Source organism: Petromyzon marinus, chromosome 45, assembly GCF_048934315.1.
Source record: "Petromyzon marinus isolate PM22_M1 ecotype Great Lakes invasive population chromosome 45, UKy_Petmar_22M1.pri1.0, whole genome shotgun sequence".
NCBI classification, from domain to species: Eukaryota; Metazoa; Chordata; class Hyperoartia; order Petromyzontiformes; family Petromyzontidae; genus Petromyzon; species Petromyzon marinus.
This window is the reverse complement of record NC_133711.1, coordinates 45902-68122: the sequence shown is the minus strand read 5'-3', so window position 1 is coordinate 68122 and position 22221 is coordinate 45902. Positions and strand designations below refer to the sequence as shown.

Here is a 22221-nt window from a genome sequence, read left to right as displayed (position 1 = left end):
GAAGTATGGACAAACACCCCCACCATGACCGGCAACGGCATGGTAAGGCCTTCACCCAGCAATGCCTTGACAGTGGTGGAAATTCCACAGTCCTTTGCCAGAGGCCAGGCTATCCATAGTGCTAACAATATTGACTTAACACATGGTGCTCATTTTATTGACCCTGAAAAAACGATGGGCTATGTCGACCTGTGGCCAGGGTTTGAACTGATGGTGAGTCAAGCCCTTTAACCGTAGTGCCAAATAGGCAGATATTTTAATAACATGTGCTGTGTTTTAATGTAAGTAAGTAACATTGTGCATGAAATCACTGAAATATTGTGTTGTTTCAATGGCTGCAGTTACAAAAATAGTGAGTTTGCAAATCTGTCATCGATGTGGCTTTTTCTTGAGACCTGAAACCTTGTACTTAGCTGCCTTTTGTTGGTTACATATTTTTTGGTGTTGTTATGGTATTGCCGCCATAGAATCACTCTACTGGCCGGGACAAGAGCTCACCAAGAAGACCACTCTGGCCGCTCCGGTCGCAGTGCAGGCTGGCTGCCGACTGTCTCAGTACAACCAACAGCTGCCACAAAATTATGACAAACCAGAACAATATGACCGTAGGTCTTCCCAAATAAACTGGGCCTCACAGAATAGTCAGATGTTGCAAAGAGACCAGGTACCACAAACTCACAATAAGCCATCACTAAAATACCAGCAGCTGCAACCCGAACAGATGTCACAAATCAACCACCGGCTGTTAATACATGACTGCATCGCACGAACTGAGCAAGTGTTGCAGAACAGCCGATTGTCACAAAAAGACCAGGTGGCAAAAATTATCCAGCTTTCACAACATAATGGCAAGCCATCGCAAAAAGCTCAGTCTTCACAAAAAGACCACATTTTACAGATCAACCACTGGGCATCAAAATATGACTGCGTGTCACAAACTCAGCAGGCCTCACGTAAAGTGGCACAAACTAAAAGCAGTCCCCAAAACGGAGAGGTGTCACGAAGCCAGAAAGGGGTGACACAAAACCGGTTCCCACTGCGCACCGACAATGCGAGGAGCTTCACAGCAGTGGCGGCGGTGGACGCGACACCGTCCCCACCGCTGCCACCGCCATTCTCACGATTCTACCCCGCACAGCGTCAGCCTCACCCCAGCAAGGGGAGCTCGGTGGCGGCCCCAGGAAAGACGAGGCCAGGAAAGACGAGGCCAGGCTCTGCACAAGTCTCGCGGCGGCCGTCCGTTCAGACGCTCACTTCCCCACGTGAGGAGGCAAAGAGTCGCTCGACAGCTACCACCGCCGCCACCTCCGCCGCCACCTCCGCCGCCACCTCCGCCATCCTGGTGCGTTTTGCCGAGTGTTACTGAGCGAGGTTTAATTCTGCCGGGGTAGCAGTGTCGACTTTTGATTGTAAAGTCACAATTTAAATTTGTTTTATTTCAGGGTTAAGTATTAATTTCAATCTGTCATAGTCTTCATCATCATGAGCACCATCATCAACGTCGTGGAGATATTGGTGATTCTGTGCTTTGGAGAAGCACCCTGCAACAGTCACCCTGTAGCAGTCTTGTTCCAAAGGGAAAGAACTCCAACCCCCAATGACAAGTCTGCAAGTTTTCTGAGCATGTCTGTGAGGGAAACCCTTCAGCCCGGATAACATAATGGGAAATGGTGGCGTTGACTCTGCTGGGGCTGCAGTACTTCAAATATTGGAGGAAGTAGCCACCTCCTGTTAGTGACTGGCTGATGTGCCATCTGTTGAGGCAGTACAAAGAGCCATCCAGAGCCTGAGACCAGGAAAAATGCCAGCAGAGATGACCTCGAAGCGAACTGCTGAGGGAAGGTGGTGAATTTGTGCAAGCTGCCCAATATGACAGGAGTACAATTATCTGGACCACAGGAGGGGCTCCGCAGGATTGGAAGGATACCCTGGTGGTTCCCCTTTTTAAGAAGGGGGAAAGCACATAATACTCTTTGGGTCTTTCGGTAAAGTCACGTAGATAGAAAAATAATAAAAAAAAATCACGACATTTCGATCGCAACACAAGCAATTGTCTTCAGGTGAAGAAATTCAGTAAGATAGCAGCTGAAACAGGATGTTATATAGGCCTGAGATGGGTGCAGCCCAAGGGTAAGTGGGCGGGGTTAGAGATGGTATTTGCATGTCAATGTAAGATCAGAGGGCGCCCTGAGGCTGTGGGGGTGGCCATTGTATTGAGAGAGATTAGCATGTAAATGTATTGTGAGAACGGAGGGCATTCTGAGGCTGTGAAGGTAGCCATTGTATTGTGAAAAAACGAGAGCCACTGCCACATCGAGGGATAGGAGCATCGGTGACTGTGCTAGTAAGACATGCAGCCTGTCAATGCAACTCAGAGAGTCGGAAATAACTGCTAACATTGGCAGGTAGGATAGAAACATCAGAGCCAGTTATGACTTAAACTGGTTAATAACGTCCTTCCAATGATTGCTCAGTTTGTACCCATCTTCTCGGTTGAAATTGTGTCTGTGTTTATATATGTCTGGATAGCTTCATGAACGAATCTTTGTTGATAGCTAGAAGGTTTGCAGAGTACCTTCGTCTTGGAAAAACTAATTTCGTGTGTTCCCACAGCGTTAAAACAATGATCATCCACTGCCGAGGTATTGGTCCTACCATGTTTCAGATCAGCCTTGTGTTCACGAACACGGTCTGAGTTTCCCCGATGTAACTACTGCCGCAGACACAACTTAGTTTGTAGACACCGGGGTATTGCATCTCAGGGATCACATCCTTCACAGAAGGGATCAGATCACGGATTTTGTGTACTGTATTGAATCGGACCTGGATCTTGTGTTTGTTTAAGATTTTGGAAATATTTTTGGTGACCCCTGCTACAGTGAAGGAAAAAAAGTATTTGATCCCCTGCTGATTTTGTACGTTTGCCCACTGACAAAGAAATGATCAGTCTATAATTTTAATGGTAGGTTTATTTGAGCATTGAGAGACAGAATAACAACAACAAAAATCCAGAAAAACGCATGTCAAAAATGTTATAAATTGATTTGCATTTTAATGAGGGAAATAAGTATTTGACCCCTCAGCAAAACATGACTCAGTACTTGGTGGCAAAACCCTTGTTGGCAATCACAGAGGTCAGACGTTTCTTGTAGTTGGCCACCAGGTTTGCACACATCTCAGGAGGGATTTTGTCCCACTCTTCTTTGCAGATCTTCTCCAAGTCATTAAGGTTTCGAGGCTGACGTTTGGCAACTCAAACCTTCAGCTCCCTCCACTCCTTTGTTGCCTTGGCCGTGTGTTTTGGGTCATTGTCATGCTGGAATACCCATCCACGACCCATTTTCAATGCCCTGGCTGAGGGAAGGAGGTTCTCACCCAAGATTTGACGGTACATGGCCCCGTCCATCGTCCCTTTGATGCGATGAAGTTGTCCTGTCCCCTTAGCAGAAAAACACCCCCAAAGCATAATGTTTCCACCTCTATGTTTGACGGTGGGGATGGTGTTCTTGGGGTCATAGGCAGCATTCCTCCTCCTCCAAACACGGCGAGTTGAGTTGATGCCAAAGAGCTACATTTTGGTCTCATCTGACCACAACACTTTCACCCAGTTGTCCTTTGAATCATTCAGATGTTAATTGGCAAACTTCAGACGGGCATGTATATGTGCTTTCTTGAGCAGGGGGACCTTGCGGGCGCTGCAGGATTTCAGTCCTTCATGGCGTAGTGTGTTACCAATTGTTTTCTTGGTGACTATGGTCCCAGCTGCCTTGAGATCATTGACAAGATCCTCCCGTGTAGTTCTGGGCTGATTCCTCACCGTTCTCATGATCATTGCAACTCCACGAGGTGAGATCTTGCATGGAGCCCCAGGCCGAGGGAGATTGACAGTTATTTTGTGTTTCTTCCATTTACAAATAATCGCACCAACTGTTGTCACCTTCTCACCAAGCTGCTTGGCAATGGTCTTGTAGCCCATTCCAGCCTTGTGTAGGTCTACAATCTTGTCGCTGACATCCTTGGAGAGCTCTTTGGCCTTGGCCATGGTGGAGAGTTTGGAATCTGATTGATTGATTGCTTCTGTGGACACGTGTCTTTTATACAGGTAACAAGCTGAGATTAGGAGCACTCCCTTTAAGAGTGTGCTCCTAATCTCAGCTCGTTACCTGTATAAAAGACACCTGGGAGCCAGAAATCTTTCTGATTGAGAGGGGGTCAAATACTTATTTCCCTCATTAAAATGCAAATCAATTTATAACATTTTTGACATGCGTTTTTCTGGATTTTCTTGTTGTTATTCTGTCTCTCACTGTTCAAATAAACCTACCATTAAAATTATAGACTGATCATTTCTTTGTCAGTGGGCAACCGGACAAAATCAGCAGGGGATCAAATACTTTTTTCCCTCACTGTATGTATGGCAAGGTGATGGTTTTGATTGGGTCCTCAGATGGTTCTCTCCCAACGTTAATAGACCCAAAGAGTATGAATTCCTGCAGTCACGAGAGCTTTAAGCCAAGATAAAGCACATCATGTAACAGTTAACCAGGCACCTCCTCCTCAGTGTGCCAGGAAAGGTCCTTGCAAGGATTATTCAACATCACCTCCTTACCAGGCACACTGAGGAGAGGCTTGCAGAGCCCCAATCTGATTTTATAATGAGGTGGTCCAGCCGCTCCTTCCGTTTCTGGATGATCATTCCGCTCGTGAAGCCGATGGCGGCCACCCCTTGAGGCCAGTGAGGAAGCCGAGGGTCTCAGCCATGACATCACCGCCGATGAGCACCCCTGGCCATGGGCCACGCCGCCACCGTGGCCTCACGCCGTTGCCCTCTCGGCTCTGCTCGGGCTGGTCTATTCCGTCTGCGCCACCACCTCCTACTCCCCTCTTAAGGATTCCAGATGAAAAGTGGACTTGCTTGTCATGAAGCATCTCCAAGAGCTCCTCTATGCCGGTGGGTGTCTCACCTTGTCAGAGCCGATCAAGCTAGGCTAATTTGGGAACCGCTATCCCTGCCTTTGTTCTGCTATGTTTATGGCTACAGGTGACGAGCAGGTCACTGCCGGACCGGATGGAGGGTATGCCTGTGGTTGGGTCACCTGTGGCAGGCGAAAGGCCCGTGGTGGGCGACCTGCGCGTGGCGGGGAGAAGCCTGGACCTGGCCCAGAGGCCGGTGGGCAGCACGCAGCACGACCTCACGGGAGACGGAGCCCAGGATGAGTTCCGGCACCTTCCACATCTCCTCCAGCGCTGTGAGCTGTCCCATCACGTACCACTCATCATCATCACCACCACCACTTAATATTTCTGCCACGTCTCCCATACAGGATGTCTCGAGGTACTCTGCAGTAGTCTAGTAAAGAGGGACCTGTGGCAGCTGTTTCTCGTGTGGCACAAAGTGAACGGCAGCTCCAGCCTGCACGTGGGGGCGAGACTGCTCTTTTGTATTAGGCAGTTAAGTAATTTGCAAGTTATTTGGCAAAGTAGGACCATGACATCAGCATACATGGCCAACTATTTTTTCAAAAAATATCATGGGTTCTTGTCCATAATGTTAACGCTGCATAGTTATGGTTAACTAGAGGATAGCCCCTCCTGCAGGCAGGGTTATCTTCCCCATCAACTCAGTTCCCTTCTCTCAAATATTACCCCCTTATCAGTTTCTCCACTATTGGATCTGCGCCTCTTCAGTTGGTCATTCCCAAACTCAACAGATATGAATCCAACTCGAAGTTGCTCGATTCATAGCATGGTGTGTTAACTAAGCAATGCACCAACGAGCGTTAACATTGTGACCATGACCTCCAGTGCCGCATCTTCGGCGTCTCTCTCCCCACGTTCCCCCTGGAGCAGGGCGCGGACTGGATGTGGGGCCCTGCCGTGGTGTGTCGGCACGCCCGCCCTGCCTTCTCGCCGCCATCAAACCGCGCAATGTGCAGCGCGAGCGCGGGCGCTTCGTGCGCGCCGGCTTCGCATACAACCCGCGCTTCGAGTATGCGAACCCCGCTGATCCCGCGCTGCTTGCGCGCTATGCCACGCCGTCGCACTGCTTCCTGCCGCAGGTAGGGGCAAAGGGTAGCTCCTGGGGGGGTTCACGAGAGGTCCAACATTTGCGTTCACTTAGTTCGCAACATTAGCGACGCTGCGCCATCACGCCGCTTCCTTCTGCAGGTTGGGGTGCACTGTGCGGCATCACGAGAGTGTTTGGCATACTCAGAGGGCTTCCGTCAGAGCTGTTTGAGGGTTTGTTTCATGGTTAAGGTCAAGCGCTTGTGTTAGGATTTGTGCTAGGGTTAGTGTTCGTATTTGGGTTTACGTTAAGGGTCGAGGTAAGGGCCTGTTTTAGAGTTAGGTGCTGTTTGTTTTAGGACGAGTTTCGGATTCAGTTTTAGAGTTCTAAGATTAAGGTCTATGAGGATTTGGGCTATTGCCAAGTTTTGTTTTCGGATTAGGGTTGTTGCTAGGGTCTTATGGTCATTGATAGGATGAGGATTATTGCGAGGGGTAAAGTTATGGGTATGCTATATTTAAAGGTTACTCGCGGTTAGTACCCGGGGGTGCCCGGGCGAAAAAGGCAGACACACACATGGACTTACACGCAGACATGGATCCACACACATAGAAACCCATCGACTTACACGCATGCAATCACATATGGACTCACACACACAGACATGGACTTTAGGGACACACATGTAGTTACACACACAAATCGACTCACACGCACACACATAGACTTACACATATCGACTCGCACATACATACAATAGACTCAACAACAACAACAACCGCCATTCGCCACTAAGTGGCGTTGAAGTCACCACGACGCTTGTGGCAGGCTATGTGCACCTTGAGGCCACGTGAAGTGTCGAACGCCCGCTGGCAGGAGGTCACGGGGCAGACCCAGGTGCCATGGGTCAACTGAGATGACTGACTGATGCACCACCTGTGCCCTGTACCGTGCTAACTTGCTTGCTTTAGCTACCCAACGCTCTGCTCGTTCTGCGCATCGCTCCTCCGCCCTCCGTTGTTGTTGGAGGGCGACTGCCTCCAACTGGCCAGTAGCGTCCTTCACGAGGCTCCTCCACAGAGGCCAATCTTGACACCGCTGGTACCAGTCATTGACAAGTCCACTCAGCTGCACATCGTCCTTCACCACATCACTCCATCTCTTCTCTACCTTGTGCCGCGCCCGTTTAGCCCCCTCGATCCGGTGAAACAAAAGGGGTTTAGGCATGCTCTGGCTGGGCATGCGGGCTACATGTCCCAGCCAACGCAGCCTTGCCTGGCGTAGGAGGTCACCAATCGGACTTTGTCCAGATCTTTCAAGGATTTGTGAACTCATCACACAATCCAGCCTAGTTAAATCCAGGATCGATCGTAGGCAGGCCAGCCTAAATGTTTGTAACCAGCGAAGATGTTGTATTAGGGGGGTCCAAGTTTCGCAAGTGTAGAGAAGGGAGGGAATGACCGTGGGCGAGAAGAAGTGGAGCTTCGTGCGGAGCGAGAGACCAGGTAGCTTCTACACAGTGTTACGCAGCCGATGAAAAGATAATGCTGCTCGACTGATTCGGAGTGAGACCTCTGGTGTTAAACCGGAGCCGGTCATGAGCACACTGGGCCGGTATGGGAAACTCTGCACTCTCTCGACAACTGGCCCATCAGCAATTGTGAGTTGTGGGGGTGGATTGTCCAATGGTACAAAATACCCAGGCAGGTGCTTAGTTTTGGTGGGGCTGATGGTAAGGCCCCACGTCTTAGTGGCAAGCTCCAGGTTCAGCAGCAGCGCGTCTAACTCCTCTTCTGAGTGAGCATTAATTACCAGATCATCGGCATACATAACGTGGTTGAGCAATAGGGAGCCATCCCTTGACCGCACCCGGGCAGCGATCAGCCTCCCATTGTATCTGTACCAGATGAAAATTCCTCCGGTACAGCTGTTGAAGGCATTACAAAGTACGCGGTCGAAATAGATGTAAAATAATGTGGGAGGCAGAGGACATCCCTGTCGCACCCCAAGGTGTAGAGGGAATGGCTCTGACTCAAAGCCACGTAGTTTGACGTGGGGCCGCTCACCATCATGAAGGTCCTTAAGGATCGTGAGCAGAGGGTCAGGGACTCCGAAAGCACGAAGAGCAACCCTGAGCCCAGGCCTACTGATGGTATCATAGGCCTTGAGCATGTCAATAAAGCACACACATGGACTACCACGCACATATGGACCTACAGTCATGCAAAGAAATGGACTTACACTGATTAACATGGAGCCACGCACACACAGCGACTAACACACACTCACATGGACTTACACAGACATATCAACTCACACACACACATCGACTTACAGATACACATGGACTCACACATACATAGACTGACACACACAGACATATGAACTTACACACACAGACATATCGACGCACACACACACATGGACTGTCACACATAGACACATTGGCATACAAACATCGACTGACACATAGACTCCCACACAAACATACATGGACTCACACACGCACGTAGACGCACACACACATGGACTGACACACACACATGGATGTACGCACACACACACACGTACGTACAGACACAACAACAACCGCCATTCGCCACTAAGTGGCGGTGACGTCACCACGACGCTTGTGCCAGGCTATGTGCACCCTGAGGCCACGTGAGGTGTCGAACGCCCGCTGGCAGGAGGTCACGGGGCAGACCCAGGTGCCACGGGTCGACTGACTGAGATGACTGGCTGATGCACCACCTGTGCCCCCTACTGTGCCAACCTGCTGTGCTTTAGCCACCCGGCGCTCCGCTCGTTGTTCTGAGCGTCGCTCCTCCGCCCTCCGTTGTTGTTGGAGGGCGACTACCTCCAACTGCCCAGTAGCATCCTTCACGAGCCTCCTCCACAGAGGCCGATCTTGACACCGCTGGTACCAGTCATCGGCAAGTCCACTCAGCTCCACGTCCTCCTGTACCACATCACTCCATCTCTTCTCTAGCCCGTGCCACGCCTGCTTAGCCCCCTCAATCCGGCCGAACAAAAGCTGTTTCGGCATGCGGTGGCTGGGCATGCGGGCTACATGACCCAGTCATCGCAGCCTTGCCTGCCGGAGGAGCTCACCGATGGGACCTTGCCCAGATCTTTCAAGGATTTGTGAGCTACTCACACAATCCAGTCTGGTTAAACCCAGGATGGATCGTAGGCAGGCCAGCCTAAATGTTTCTAACCGGCGAAGATGTTCCATTAGGGGGGTCCACGTTTCGCAAGCGTAGAGAAGGGAGGGAATGACCGTGGCCGAGAAGACCTGAAGCTTAGTGCGGAGCGACAGACCAGGTAGCTTCCACACAGCGTTACGCAACCGATGAAAAGATATTGCCGCTCGACTGATTCGGAGTGAGACCTCTGCTGTTAAACTGGAGCCAGTCATAAGCACACTGCCCAGGTATGGGAAACTCTCCACTCTCTCCACAACTGCCCCATCACCGATTGGGAGTTGTGGGGGTGGAGTGTCCGATGGTACAAAATACCCAGGCAGGTGCTTAGTTTTGGTGGGGCTGATGGTAAGGCCCCACCTCTTAGTGGCACACTCCAGTCTCAGCAGCAGCGTCTCCAACTCCTCCTCTGACTGAGCAGCTATTACCAAATCATCAGCATACATAACGTGGTTGAGCAATAGGGAGCCATCCCTTGACCGCACCCGGGCATCGATCAGCCTCCCATTATATCTGTACCATATGGAGATTCCCCCGGTACAGCTATTGAAGGCTTCACGAACTACGTGGTCAAAATAGATGTTAAATAACGTGGGAGCCAGAGGACATCCCTGTCGCACCCCAAGGTGTACAGGGAATGGCTCTGACTCCCGGCCACGTAGTTTTACCCGGGCCCGCTCACCATCATGAAGGTCCTTAATGATCGTGAGCAGAGGGTCAGGTACTCCAAAAGCACGAAGAACGACCCAGAGCCCAGGCCTACTGATGGTATCATAGGCCTTGACCAGGTCAATAAAGCATAGATGTAGGTCTTGTTGGAATTCCCTACACCTCTGCTGTAGCAGACGGACAGAAAATATGGCATCTGTGCAGGACCGCCTTTTCCTGAAACCGCATTGGGGCTCTGCAAGCCTCTCCTCAGCGTGCCTGGCAAGGCGATGCTGAATAATCCTTGCCAGGACCTTTCCCAGCACACTGAGGAGTGAGATGCCCCTGTAGTTGTTACAGTCTGTGCGGTCCCCTTCTTAAAAAGGGGGACCACCAGGGCATCCTTCCAATCCTGCGGAACCCGTCCAGTGGTCCAGACTGTTGTTATGATGTCATATAGGGCAGTCTGTGCACAAACGCCACCCTCCCTCAGCATTTCGTTTGGGAGATCATCTCTGCCTGCTGCCTTTCCTGGTCTCAGATTCTGGATCGCCTTCAGTACTTCCTCAACAGAACGGCACCTCAGCCAGCCACTCACAGGGGGTGACTTCTTCCAATATTTGAGGCACCGCAGCCTCAGCAGGGTCATCATCACTTTGTGCCACGATGTTTTCCTGGCTGAGGGATTTTCCCTCCCCCAGGACCTCAGAAATGCTCAGCAAATCTGCAAACCTGTTCCTGGGGGTCGGAGATTGGATAACCGTTTTTTCCCCTAATGATGGTAATAGGTGTGGCGCTGCAAGTTACTTTTTTGATGGAGTTAAATAGAGATTTGTGATCACGGGCCACTGAGGCAGACTCCATCTCCTCAGCAACCCGCGACCACCACCCATCCTTGCAGCGCCTCACGGCTCTCCGAACCTCCGAGCGAAGGCTGCGGTAAGCCTCCTCATTCTCTGACGTGGGATTCTGTAGCTGATGACAGTGGGCCTGTCGCTTTTTCTCAACCATCCTGAACACCTCCTCTGTCAGCCAGGGTCCCTGGGGAGGTCTGCACCGCGTACCTAAAGCAGCCATTGCAGCTACATGAGTCACAGTCCTAAACCTCGCCCATTTACCCTCGACATCAGGAGGAGTCGGGGACGATGCCAATCCCAGCCGCAAGCGATGATGAAATTCTCGCTTGCAACTTTCATCAAATAACTGAGACCAGGCCACTTTAGGTCGGAATGGGGTCCTGGGTGTTCACCCACCACCGGAGTGGAAGAATGGCAGGCGCATCTTACAGATGACTAGTCGATGGTCAGAGGGCAGATCAGCTCCACGGTAGGTCCTGGTGTCAAGGACATGGGCTCGCATCCGCTGGTCCGTCACTATGTAGTCCAGCAGATGGTCTTGCCTGGACCCGGCATGCATCCATGATGTTGTGTGGATGCACCGATGCCGGAACAGCGTGTTGGTAATTACAAGCCCATGGGCTGCACAAAAATCTAGCAGCCTCCTACCGTTGTTATTGAGCTGATCTGGCCCATGCCCTCCAATCACTCCAGACCAGGTGCCAGTATCATGACCAACTCGGGCATTGAAGTCACCCAACATGATGACTCTATCCCGAGGGGCCACTTTAGCCAGCACCTGTGACAGGAGGTCATAGAAGGCATCTGACTCATCGACTTTGCCTCCATCCCTCCACGGATGTTCAACTTCGGTGGGGGCATAAGTAACCACGACCACCATTCCACGCCTCCGGTTGATGGGAAGGCGAGCCCAAAGTAGCCTGGGGCTTACAGCTTCCCACACCTCACCGCCACGCTCCCACGCCCCCTTAATTCTTTTGTTCAAAAGAAGAGCCACACCCTGTTGTTTGGCAGTCTGCTGCCCCGAGTAGAGGACTGTCCACCCCTCATGGTGGCAGGAGCCAGAGCCGGTCCACCGGACCTCCTGAATGCTGCATAGATCCAGGCGGTACCGGTCCAGCTCCCGACAGAGGAGTGGCAGCCTCTCCTCCGCAGTGAGCGTTCGAACATTCTACGTGGCCACCCGTAGTGGCTTTTCGTTGTTTCTGGAGTAGCCCCGAGGGTAGGTATTCAATCTCCTGGCTCCGCCAATTGGGGTTTGGCCAGGAGACGTCATAGACGCCTGGCCCCCCAGGGCCTCCGGCACAAGCTTATTAGTTACATATTTCAGTTTAACTCGTAGTTTCGTGGTAATTAATTGAAGGTGGAGGGGTTACCAGCCCCTCGCACCCGTCCAGAGCCCCCGTTTAGCCCCTGTGGTGGACACATATGCCATGAGGGGAGGAGCCAATCAAAATTGGATCTCCCCCCACAGCACTGTCCACGACAGAGTTGCCCGTCCGGCACCGCGAGGAGGTAGGGGGTTGTTTTGCTGTACAGACACACACATTGACTCACACGCACGCATGGAGCAAAAACACACAGAAAGAAATGTACTTACACTGACTGACATGGAGCGACGCACACACAGCGACTAACACACACGCACACCGACTGATACAAACACACAGACATATCGACTGACACACACAAACACATGGACTCTGACACACAGACTCACACACACATTGACTCACACACACAGACACATGGATTTACACACACACATGGCCGCAGACATGCACATCGACCCACACACACACATGGACTTAGACGCAGGCATTATTATTGTGAAGAGAGGTAACTTAATTTAAGAGTAGTTTTCTACACACGCACACCACGCACATACATAAACTTATGCACACACACATGGACTTACGCACACACACATCGACGGTTTGCACTATCACTACAGCAGTGCATACCGACTGTGGTGGTACCTGCTTTCACTACAGCAGTGCACACAGACTGTGGTGATACCTGCCTGAACTACAGCAGTGCAAACCGACTGTGGTGGTTTGTGGTATCACTACAGCAGTGGCTAGTGACTGTGGTGTTACCTGCTATCACAAAGGCAGTGCATACTGACAGTGGTGGTAGCTGGTATCACAAGAGCAGTGCAGACTGAATGTGCTGGTAGCTGGTATGATTACAGCAGTGCATATTGTGGTGGTACCTGCTTCCCCTGCAGCAGTGCATGCATACTGTCGTGGTAGCTGGTATGATTACAGTAGTGCATACAGTGCTGGTACCTGCTTTAGCTACTGCAGTGCATACGGACTTTGGTACCTGCTTTCACTACAGCAGTGCATATTGACTGGTGGTCCATGCTATTATTACAGCAGTGCATAGTGTGGTGGTACCTGCGTTCCCTGCAGCAGTGCATGCATACTGTGGTGCTATGATTACAGCAGGGCAAGCAACAGTGGTCGTACCTGCTAGGATTAGAGTAGTACATGTTGACTCTATAGCAGTATATATCGACTGTACAGTAGTACATGCTGACTCTATAGCAGTATATATCGACTGTACAGTAGTACATGCTGACTCTATAGCAGTATATATCGACTGTACAGTAGTAAATGCTGACTCTATAGCAGTATTTATGTAGTGGATTAAACACGCGCATACAGGGTGGTTGGTAAAGACGCGCGAGTTATGGACGGTGGGGTCATGTCGGGCTGGGCAGGTGCGGCAACGGGGAACGGTGAGAGAGAAACGGGCCAATTAAGTTGGTAGGCGATATATGGCTGTGATTGGCTGGGTGTTGTTGTGAGGAGCAGAGTGGCGACAGAGTGTCTAGAGATGGGGGATGTTAGGGACAGGTGCGAGGGACATGAGGCGTCGTGGGCACGCCGCCTAATGAATTGGTAGTTGATGGGAACGGGGATATATTCGGGAGACGCGGAGAGCGGAGAGAGTTGTCGCTGGGACTGGAACGGAGCAGGTCGGGAGAGAGACGGGAGAAGACATAAGATACAGAACAGGCTAGCAGTGGAGCAGAGACAAGGAGCGACAGAGATAGAGACAAGGAGAGACAAGACAGATACAAGCAGAGACAAGGAGCGACAGAGAGAGATAGAGACAAGGAGAGACAAGACCGAGACAGGGAGAGAGACGGAGACGAGATAGAGGCGGAGAGAGATAGAGACAAGACAGAGACAAGGAGAGACAGGGAGAGATACAGAGTGGGACAGCGACGGAGTGAGACAGAGACAGAGAGAGAGATACGGAGTGGGACAGGGACAGAGTGAGACAGAGACAGAGCGAGAGAGAGGTACAGAGTGGGCGGAGATAGAGTGAGACGAAGACAGAGTGAGACGGAGAGACAGGGTGAGACGAAGACAGTGAGATGGAGAGACAGAGTGAGACGAAGACAGAGTGAGACGGAGAGACAGGGTGAGACGAAGACAGAGTGAGACGGAGAGACAGAGTGAGACAATGGGCGACAGAGACAGAGACGACGCGGAGAGACAGAGGGAAGGGAGCGCGGCGAGCGAGCTGCGGCGAACAGAGAAATGATGAAGCCACAGGCGTAATGTGGAGAGTTTGTAATAAAAGTGGTGTTGGAGAAAATAAGATGTTGTCCGTGTGAAGTCGACCACTACATTTATGGACTCTACAGTAGCACATGCAGACTCTATAGCAGTATTTATGGACTCTACAGTAGTACATGATGACGCTATAGCAGTGTGTATCGACTGTACAGTGGTACATGCTGACTGTATAGCAGTATATATCGATTCTACAGTAGTACATGCTGAATCTATAGAAGTATAAATCGACTCTACAGTAGTACATACTGACTCTATAGCAGTATATGTAGTGACTCTATAGCACAAAGTGCTCAGGTGACAGAGTGCCGTGGTGTGGCAGTGAGCTGGACTGAACGCGCATGACTTGGCATGGTCTGCCCTCCCCACACAATTGTCGTCAGTTGGTACGGTCGAGCTCGCGCAATAAGTAAATAATTAAAATAAAAATGGCACTACATCGCTAATTAAACTAATTTAAAGTTGACGGATGAGAAAACGGAATAGCCTATTCCCACCGCGGGGCTTGGGGTGTGCCACCTGGCAATTTTTTCGTACCAAAACCCCACCGTCCGTGAGCCAAATCCCCCGCAAGCACGCGCGCGCGAATACTTTTTATTTATAAGATGTTTAGTGTTTGCTTGGGCTCTTTTTATGGTCGTAATATTTTACTAATAGGAACATTGCAATGTTAAGGGGCATGGCTACATTTTCTCACCTTGTCTTTCCTGCCCAGGCTGTGAGCATCCTGGAGCGTACACTGAGCCGGTACGGCAGCTACGAGCACTTTGAGCAGGACATGGGGGGCGACGTGCTGTCCCCTCGCCGCATCTGGGCTCACGTGCGCACCTACATGGAGAAGGAGGGCTGCCTCGGCGAGGTGGGGCTGCTTTGCGACGTGAACCCTCGGCGTGTTTTGGCTGGAAGCGTGTTTCCCCTCCTGCGTGCAGCAGCCAAGAAAACAGCAGTGAGGTACAAGAGGCTGGGTCTCAGTGGAGAAAGTGACTGCAAATACAGTGGGGACGGTAAACACCTCCCCATGTCTTCACTAACGCCGCCTTACAACAGAAATAACAAGCCTTAGATAGCTTATCATCAATCTCATAGGTCCCGCTTTCAAGTGGAAATGAGCCCTTATTTGACTACTGATTCATGGGACATTATGGTTATGCCTCTCTCCTGCGCTGTTGGGCAGCGTAGATGGTTACAAATCTCACCTCTCGTATTGACATAATGCTGGGTGAGGGTGGTAATGAGTGCGTGGTTTTGCGTCTCACTGTGATACTGTGTGGTGCAGGTGGTGGTGACTGTGATTGAAGCTCACACCTATCACGTGATGTTGAGTGGTGTATGTAGGTGGTGGTGTGGTTGAAGCTGTCGCCCATGACGTGATGCTGAGTGGTGTAGGTGGTGTGGTTATACCACTCACCCACCACGTGGTGTTGAGTGATGTAGGTGATTGTATGGTTATACATCTTGTGGAGAGCGGTGGTGTAGCGGTTAGCATGCTGCGCTATGAACCTGGAGACCCGGGTTCGGTTCCCGCTCATGGCCATCACCAGTGACGATTATCTGAACCGGTCCTGGGCCTCCCCTAGGTCGACTCAGCCTCAAATGAGTACCTGGTGCGGTGTGTAAACATCGCCACTGGGGAGACAAAGGCGGTCGGGCGTGGTGCTGGCCACCCACCCCTTCGTGTACCATTCCGGCCTTCATAGGTGCTCGCTAACAGCACTTGCCCCTACAGTCTGTTAAGGCTATATGGGGGATCTTTGTATTTGTATACATCTCACCTACCACGTGGTGTTGAGTGGTGTAGGTGGTGGTGTGGTGTAGCTTCCACCCACTGCGTGGTGTTGAGTGGTGTAGGTGGTGGCGTAGTTGTTGCTCTCACCCACTGCATGGTGCTGGCTGCTGTAGGCGGTGGTGTGGTTGTACCCATCACCCACCGTGTGGTGCTGAGTGGTGTAGGTGGTGGTGTGGTTGAAGCTGTCACCTATTAGATGGTGCTGGCTGCTGTAGGTGGTGGTGTGATTGAAGCTCTGACCCACTGTGTGGTTCTGGCTGCTGTAGGTGGTGGTGAGCCTGCACGACGACCTGCTGTCGCGTGCCTCCATGACAGTGCAGAATGGTCGCCCCACGCTATGCATTAACACGGCAGCGGCGCGTGAGCACTGGCTCGAGGGGATGCTGCAGCACGAGATCGGTGAGCGCACATGCGAGGTCTACCGGCCGAGGGATTTACAGTTAACCATTGTTAATTCGACACATGGGACTCTGGCCTTGCCGAATTATCCAATATTCCGAATTATATACAATGGTACTCCCCAGTGCCCCCTCCAATATATATTTTTCAAAAAAATGTTCTCAAAACTCTTCACACACCATACGCATTGACACACCTGCATCAATTCTATCTGAAACTTTGGATTTGTTTCGCAGACTAAGTGATTTACACTTCAGTCCCTTTCTATTACTTCTTTATGTAGGTGTAGACAACTTTTCTGAGAGGGTTGGCTTGCACAGAGTGCATAAATAAAGTAAAGTCCAAAGCAAAAGGTCTGCACTAACGCTCAACATGCGCGCCTCCACTAGACTGAGTCATTATTTTGGTCGTGGCACGCGTCGTCGCTCCACGTGTATGCCGAAATTGGACCATTCGGTACGGCAATTCGGCTCATGGAGAATTACTAATACTTTATATATGTCGAAAGCGCAGCCATGCCGAATTATCCACATTTTCGCAAATATTTTTTTACATATATGTTTTTATTGTAATGCAACACGAGCCTGTTACAATACGTCGTTCGCAAAACGGGGGGAGGGGGATAGGCAACCTGAGTTCGGCGCGATAGCGCCCTCCCTATGAAGGGGAAGAATTTGGCTCACTGCCCCACCCAAATGAGGACCACTTGCGGGGCTTGAAGAGTTATATGGGGGAGGGGAAAGGGGGAAGGGTAGAAGGAAATGAAACATCCTGGGGGAAGAAAAGGAACAGAAGAAGAGAGGAGGGGGAGGGGCGGAACAGGTAGGGGGAGGGAGAAGGGAAAGGGAGGGGAAAAGAGGGGAAGCACGTAGAACAAGGAAAACCCTGCAAATAAACTTATATCCTTGTACACGCACATGTGTGACCTTGAGACGAACATCCCACCGAGTAACGCTCCGTTCCTGCTCGTTCCCAGCCGAGAGGCGCAGCATTTCCCATACATCTATCCTTACCTCCTGACCTTTCGCAGCTAATTTGCATCAAAGGTTATCTGGGTTGGGCTCCTGGGCAAACCTCAGTAAACAAATTAAACCTCCTTGTAAAACCCACCTTAAATCCACCTCATGAGAGCCATAATATTTTACCCCCAAGTTTAACTCTTTTGCTGAACCCCATCTTTAAATCCCTCATGAAACCCCTTTGGTGTACTCCCTCATTAAATCTTATCTTTAGACTTTCCAGAAAATCTTATTTGTTGAACATTCTCAAACCCTCTCAATTGAAAATGTATTTTGTTTAACTAGGTGAGTACTCAAGAGTCCAGGATGAAACTCAATTGCAAGTGACTTGGAGCATTGGTCTGCCTATAGAAGACGACGATTGCTATGTTTAATCCCAATTTAGTAATTTGCAAATAACTTTTCGACTTTGGCAAAATGGCACCATGGAACCGGCACACATTGGCCTCCTCTTGCAGAGAGACAATTGGAGGACCTTTAACGTTCCGCAGCAGGTGTTAAAAATGCGCCACCGCTTGCCTGCATCGCATCGACATTCAACACCCGTCGCTGCACCCCCCCCTCCATTGGCGCGCGCGACCCTCGCCCTAGGCACACACTTCCTGCGGGGGCTGAATGGCGCCCGCCAGCCGTGGGGACGCCCGGGCGGGCGGCGCCGCTTTACGCTGCGCCCGGCGAACCCCACGGAGGAAGGGCTGGCAAGCGTGCACAGCGTGTTGCACCGCCGTGACCCTTTGCTGTGGCGCGCCGCGCTGCTCTACTACACCATAAACCGCGCCGCCCACCTCTCCTTCTCCGCACTCTTCGCGGAGCTCGGCCGCTTCGTGCGTGACCCATCCACACGATGGGAGTATTGCCTCCGTGCGAAGCGCGGCCAGGAGGACACTTCCGTGCCGGGTGAGCATCAGCATTGTGTTAAAGTCGGGCGTGTGAGACTCGACGAATCGGGGTGCACTGGTGGCGCAGCGGTTAGTACGTTGACTGATGAACTCGTGAGCATATTGTGTAGGGCGGTGGCAACGGTGGTTATTTTGCACTGTGCTGTGAATGTGGTGACCTGAGTTAGATTACTGGCTACGGCGAACAGTGGTATTTACATCTTGATTTAGAGCTTTCGTGACTGCAGGAATTCATACTCTGTGGGTCTTTCGGTAAAGTCACGTAGATAGAAAAATAATAGATCATGACGTTTCGATCGCAACACAGGCAATCGTCTTCAGGTGAGAGAGAGAAAGCTACTGAAACAAGGTCTTATATAGGCCTGAGATGGGAGTCCCCTCAGGGTAAGAGGGCGGGGCTAGAGATGGTCTCCCTGAGGCTGTGGCAGTGGCCATTGTATTGTGAGAGATTAGCATGTCAATGATGTATCAGTGACGGAGCGAGTAGGATATCCAGCCTGTCAATACAAAGACCTCCAACCTGTCAATGCAACTCAGAGAGTCGGAAATAACTGCTAACATTGGCAGGTAGGATGGAAACAGCAGAGCCAGTTAAGACTTTACCTCGTTAATCCCGTTCTTCCAATGATTGCTCAATTTGTACCCATTTTCTCGGTTGAAGTTGTGTCTGTTTATATATTTGGATGGCTTCATGAACAAATCTTTGATGATAGCCAGTGGGTTTGCAGAGTACCTTCGTTTTGGAAAAAATAATTTAAGTGAGCCCACAGCGTTAAAACAATGATCAGCCATGGGCGAGGTATTGGTCCTACCGTGTTTCAAATCTGCCTTTTGTTCACGAACACGGTCCGAGACATGTAAATAAAATTTGTGATCTGATCCCATCTGTGAAGGATGTGATCCCTGACATGCAATACCCCTGTGTCTACAAACCTACAAACTAAGCTGTGTCTGCTTAGTTTGAAACTAAATGACATGTCTCGGACTGTGTTCGTGAACGCAGGGCAGATCTGAAACAGTGCGGCCTGGCTCCGCCCTGACCGCACCTCCCTTCTCGAACCCACTAGCAGGTTCCAGGGGCCTCCAGATGGGGTCCTCCGTGACTGTTGCACACGCTCACCGGCGTGTGTACTGTCTCCACCACAGTTGCCGCCGCTGTCCACCAGCCGGCGCTATTACACTACACATGTGTAGTGACTAACTCGGAGACAGTAAGACTTGAAGGCACTTCTTTTATTTAACGAGCACCATCAGCGATAATACACACCCTACGTGGGTACACACTATTACTGTTGCTAGCCTATACAAAACACTAACCGTCTAATTCTGACGGTGCTGAACGGAGACAGCCAACAACTAGCTAGCAGCGCAATATTGAGTGAAGACAGCAGCGGCGATGGCGACGAGACAACAGCGACGATAGTGACAACGAGATGGTAACGACGACTATCTTGAACAGCTTGACGGGGATCCCACTTCCAGCAACAGCCACGAGGTCCCTCACAGGGGCCCTTATACTCTCAGCGTGGCCTCGCTCCGTCTTGGCCACGCCCCCTCTCTGGCACCTACTAGCGGGTTCCGGAGGCTTCCCGATGGGCCCCCCTCTGTGACCTTTCCCCTAGATGTCCCCCTATCGTGTCTATCGTGGCCTGCTGACGTGGGTACTGCCATACACCGCAGTCACCCTTTTTCGTCAGCAGCCAGCGCAATGCCACTACACATGTATACAGTAATTTCTCATTTAACGCGGTAGATGTGTTCCTGAAAAGTGCCTGGTCAAGTGAAAAGCGAGTTAAGGGAAATACATTTTGCCATACATAATATAACGATAAAGTTTCATGAGATACGTTGGACGCACACAGATGGTGGGACAAATAACAGAGTATGCTGTCGCATTACTGTATCATTCCGCGTACTGTATCATACCACTCAGCTGCAAAGCTCAAGAAACTTTGCGCATACCGCGTTATCACAGGATGCAATCCGCGTTGTGCAAAAAGTGTTCCCTAATGGAAAAACCGCCTTACAGTATCCCCTTTTTATTCGCGAGGCATACGTTCCAGAGATGCAAATTTCGTGGATAATGACAAGACAAGAAAATATATTGGCCTATGAAAACCTGAATTAATAACATAAGCTATTAAATACATGAGAATGATCATAACACAAAAAAATTGTATTAAATAATCTAACCTATAAAGTAATTTTTTGTCCGTCTGTCTGTGCACGCGCGCTTGCGAGAGATTTGCCTCTCAAACGGTGGGGTTTACGTAAAATAAATTAGCCAGGTACCACGCCGCAAGCCCCGCAGTGGGCAAGCGATATTTCCTTTTCTCGTCCGTTACCTTAAAATTAGTTTCATTCGCGATGTTTCGTTATTTATTTATATAGTTTTGCCGCCCGGCGCGGGACAGAGCACACAATTGCGCATGCGCGAAACGCTAACACACGATCGCTAAAAATTTTCGTTCGCGTTAAAAATGCTTACAAATATACACACAACGCTGAGGTTCATTCTTCACAGTCTTATGTCCTCTTCTCCCCCCCAATTTGTGCAGTTACTGCTATAAAGGCCATAAATATTAATATAGCGCTTACATAGCATTATTGCAGCGTGGGTGGGGAGAGCGGCCCAGCCCCCAGCCTGGCAATGTGTCACCTCCTCTGGCTGGGCAATCTAGGCGAGGCCGCAGGCTTTGCACGGGACTAGGCCTTACCACACTGCTAATTTTGCTTTTGGCCATTATGCGTGTATGCCAGTCTATAATCTGTTACCTGCTTCTTTCCTTCACTCAGTGTACTGCCAGTCTTTCATGTCGACTGTATCCTGCTTTTTCAGCTGCTGACCGTATTGCCAGCTTTTTATGTGGACTGTAGCAATGCTTATGTCATTGAGTCGGCGTACTGGCAGTCTATAATCTAAACTGTAGCCTGCTTAATCTTGATTTGAAGCTTTCGTGACTGCAGGAATCCATACTCTTTGGTTATTTCGGTATAGTCACGTAGGTATAAAATAAAAGAAATAACGTGATTTATTTAATTTTATACCTACGTGACTTTACCGAAGAAACCTAAGGGTATGTAGCCTGCTTCTCAACTTACCTGTGCGTACTGCTGCACTTTAATGTACACTTATTTCAGCTTATTTCTTCAATGCATTTCTATTGTTTCGATTGCTCACGTCATGTTATTTACTGATACGTAGTACTGCGATGCTGATTAATATGTTATACTGATAAATACGTTGGACTTTCTTAGGTACAGCCCATTGCATTTCGTCTATCGTTTTGTTACATTCATGGGAACATCACCCATTTAAATTTTGCCGTACCGCACCTTTGCTTTCCACCAAAGCGGGGAGCACGCAGGGAGGTTCAATGCCCCAAATATTGTTGACCTTGCTTTCTTACGGTGAGTGAGGAACATTGTGAGAGAGACATTGTTCTTCCATACCAAGAAAACACCATCGCACGATTTCCTGACACTAACAGAGCATACGATGCCCTACAATAACACATTTTCCTGTCGCAAGGCAAAGATGGGTACCACGTCAAGATTCCTCCAATTACAAAGCTGCAGGACAAAGACATCCTCACAAAACTGTCTCTAAAAAAACTTCAATTCCTTCGTGATCATGGACAGAGGAGGAAACCACATTATGGTGCGCCAACCTCTTTCACCAGTATGTTTTCGATGAGTATGCCAACATTGAGAGTGAGCGCCTTCTTTACATTCAACTGAATCAAAATCGCCTGCGTGTGAACAGTATGCTCATCTCTGGGATGCCATCAATGCCGAAGGAGATGCAAA

At 50.2% G+C, this 22221-nt stretch overlaps 1 protein-coding gene across 4 annotated transcripts in view; it reads left to right on the top strand.

Annotated features, from left to right (window-relative positions):
- The window catches only part of LOC116952129 (putative tyrosine carboxypeptidase MATCAP2), a 39086-nt gene that overhangs the window by 11871 nt on the left and 4994 nt on the right, over window positions 1-22221 (top strand). For 3 of the 4 annotated variants that reach the window (XM_076074023.1, XM_076074024.1, XM_076074022.1), the window contains 6 exons: window positions 468-1342; window positions 5042-5249; window positions 5851-6059; window positions 15024-15167; window positions 16361-16493; window positions 18104-18409. In XM_076074023.1, the coding sequence (XP_075930138.1) occupies window positions 647-1342; window positions 5042-5249; window positions 5851-6059; window positions 15024-15167; window positions 16361-16493; window positions 18104-18409 (1696 nt within the window). In that variant the 5' untranslated portion in view covers window positions 468-646. The remainder of the gene's footprint in view (window positions 1-467; window positions 1343-5041; window positions 5250-5850; window positions 6060-15023; window positions 15168-16360; window positions 16494-18103; window positions 18410-22221) is intronic. The other variant, XM_076074025.1, reaches the window with a different exon arrangement.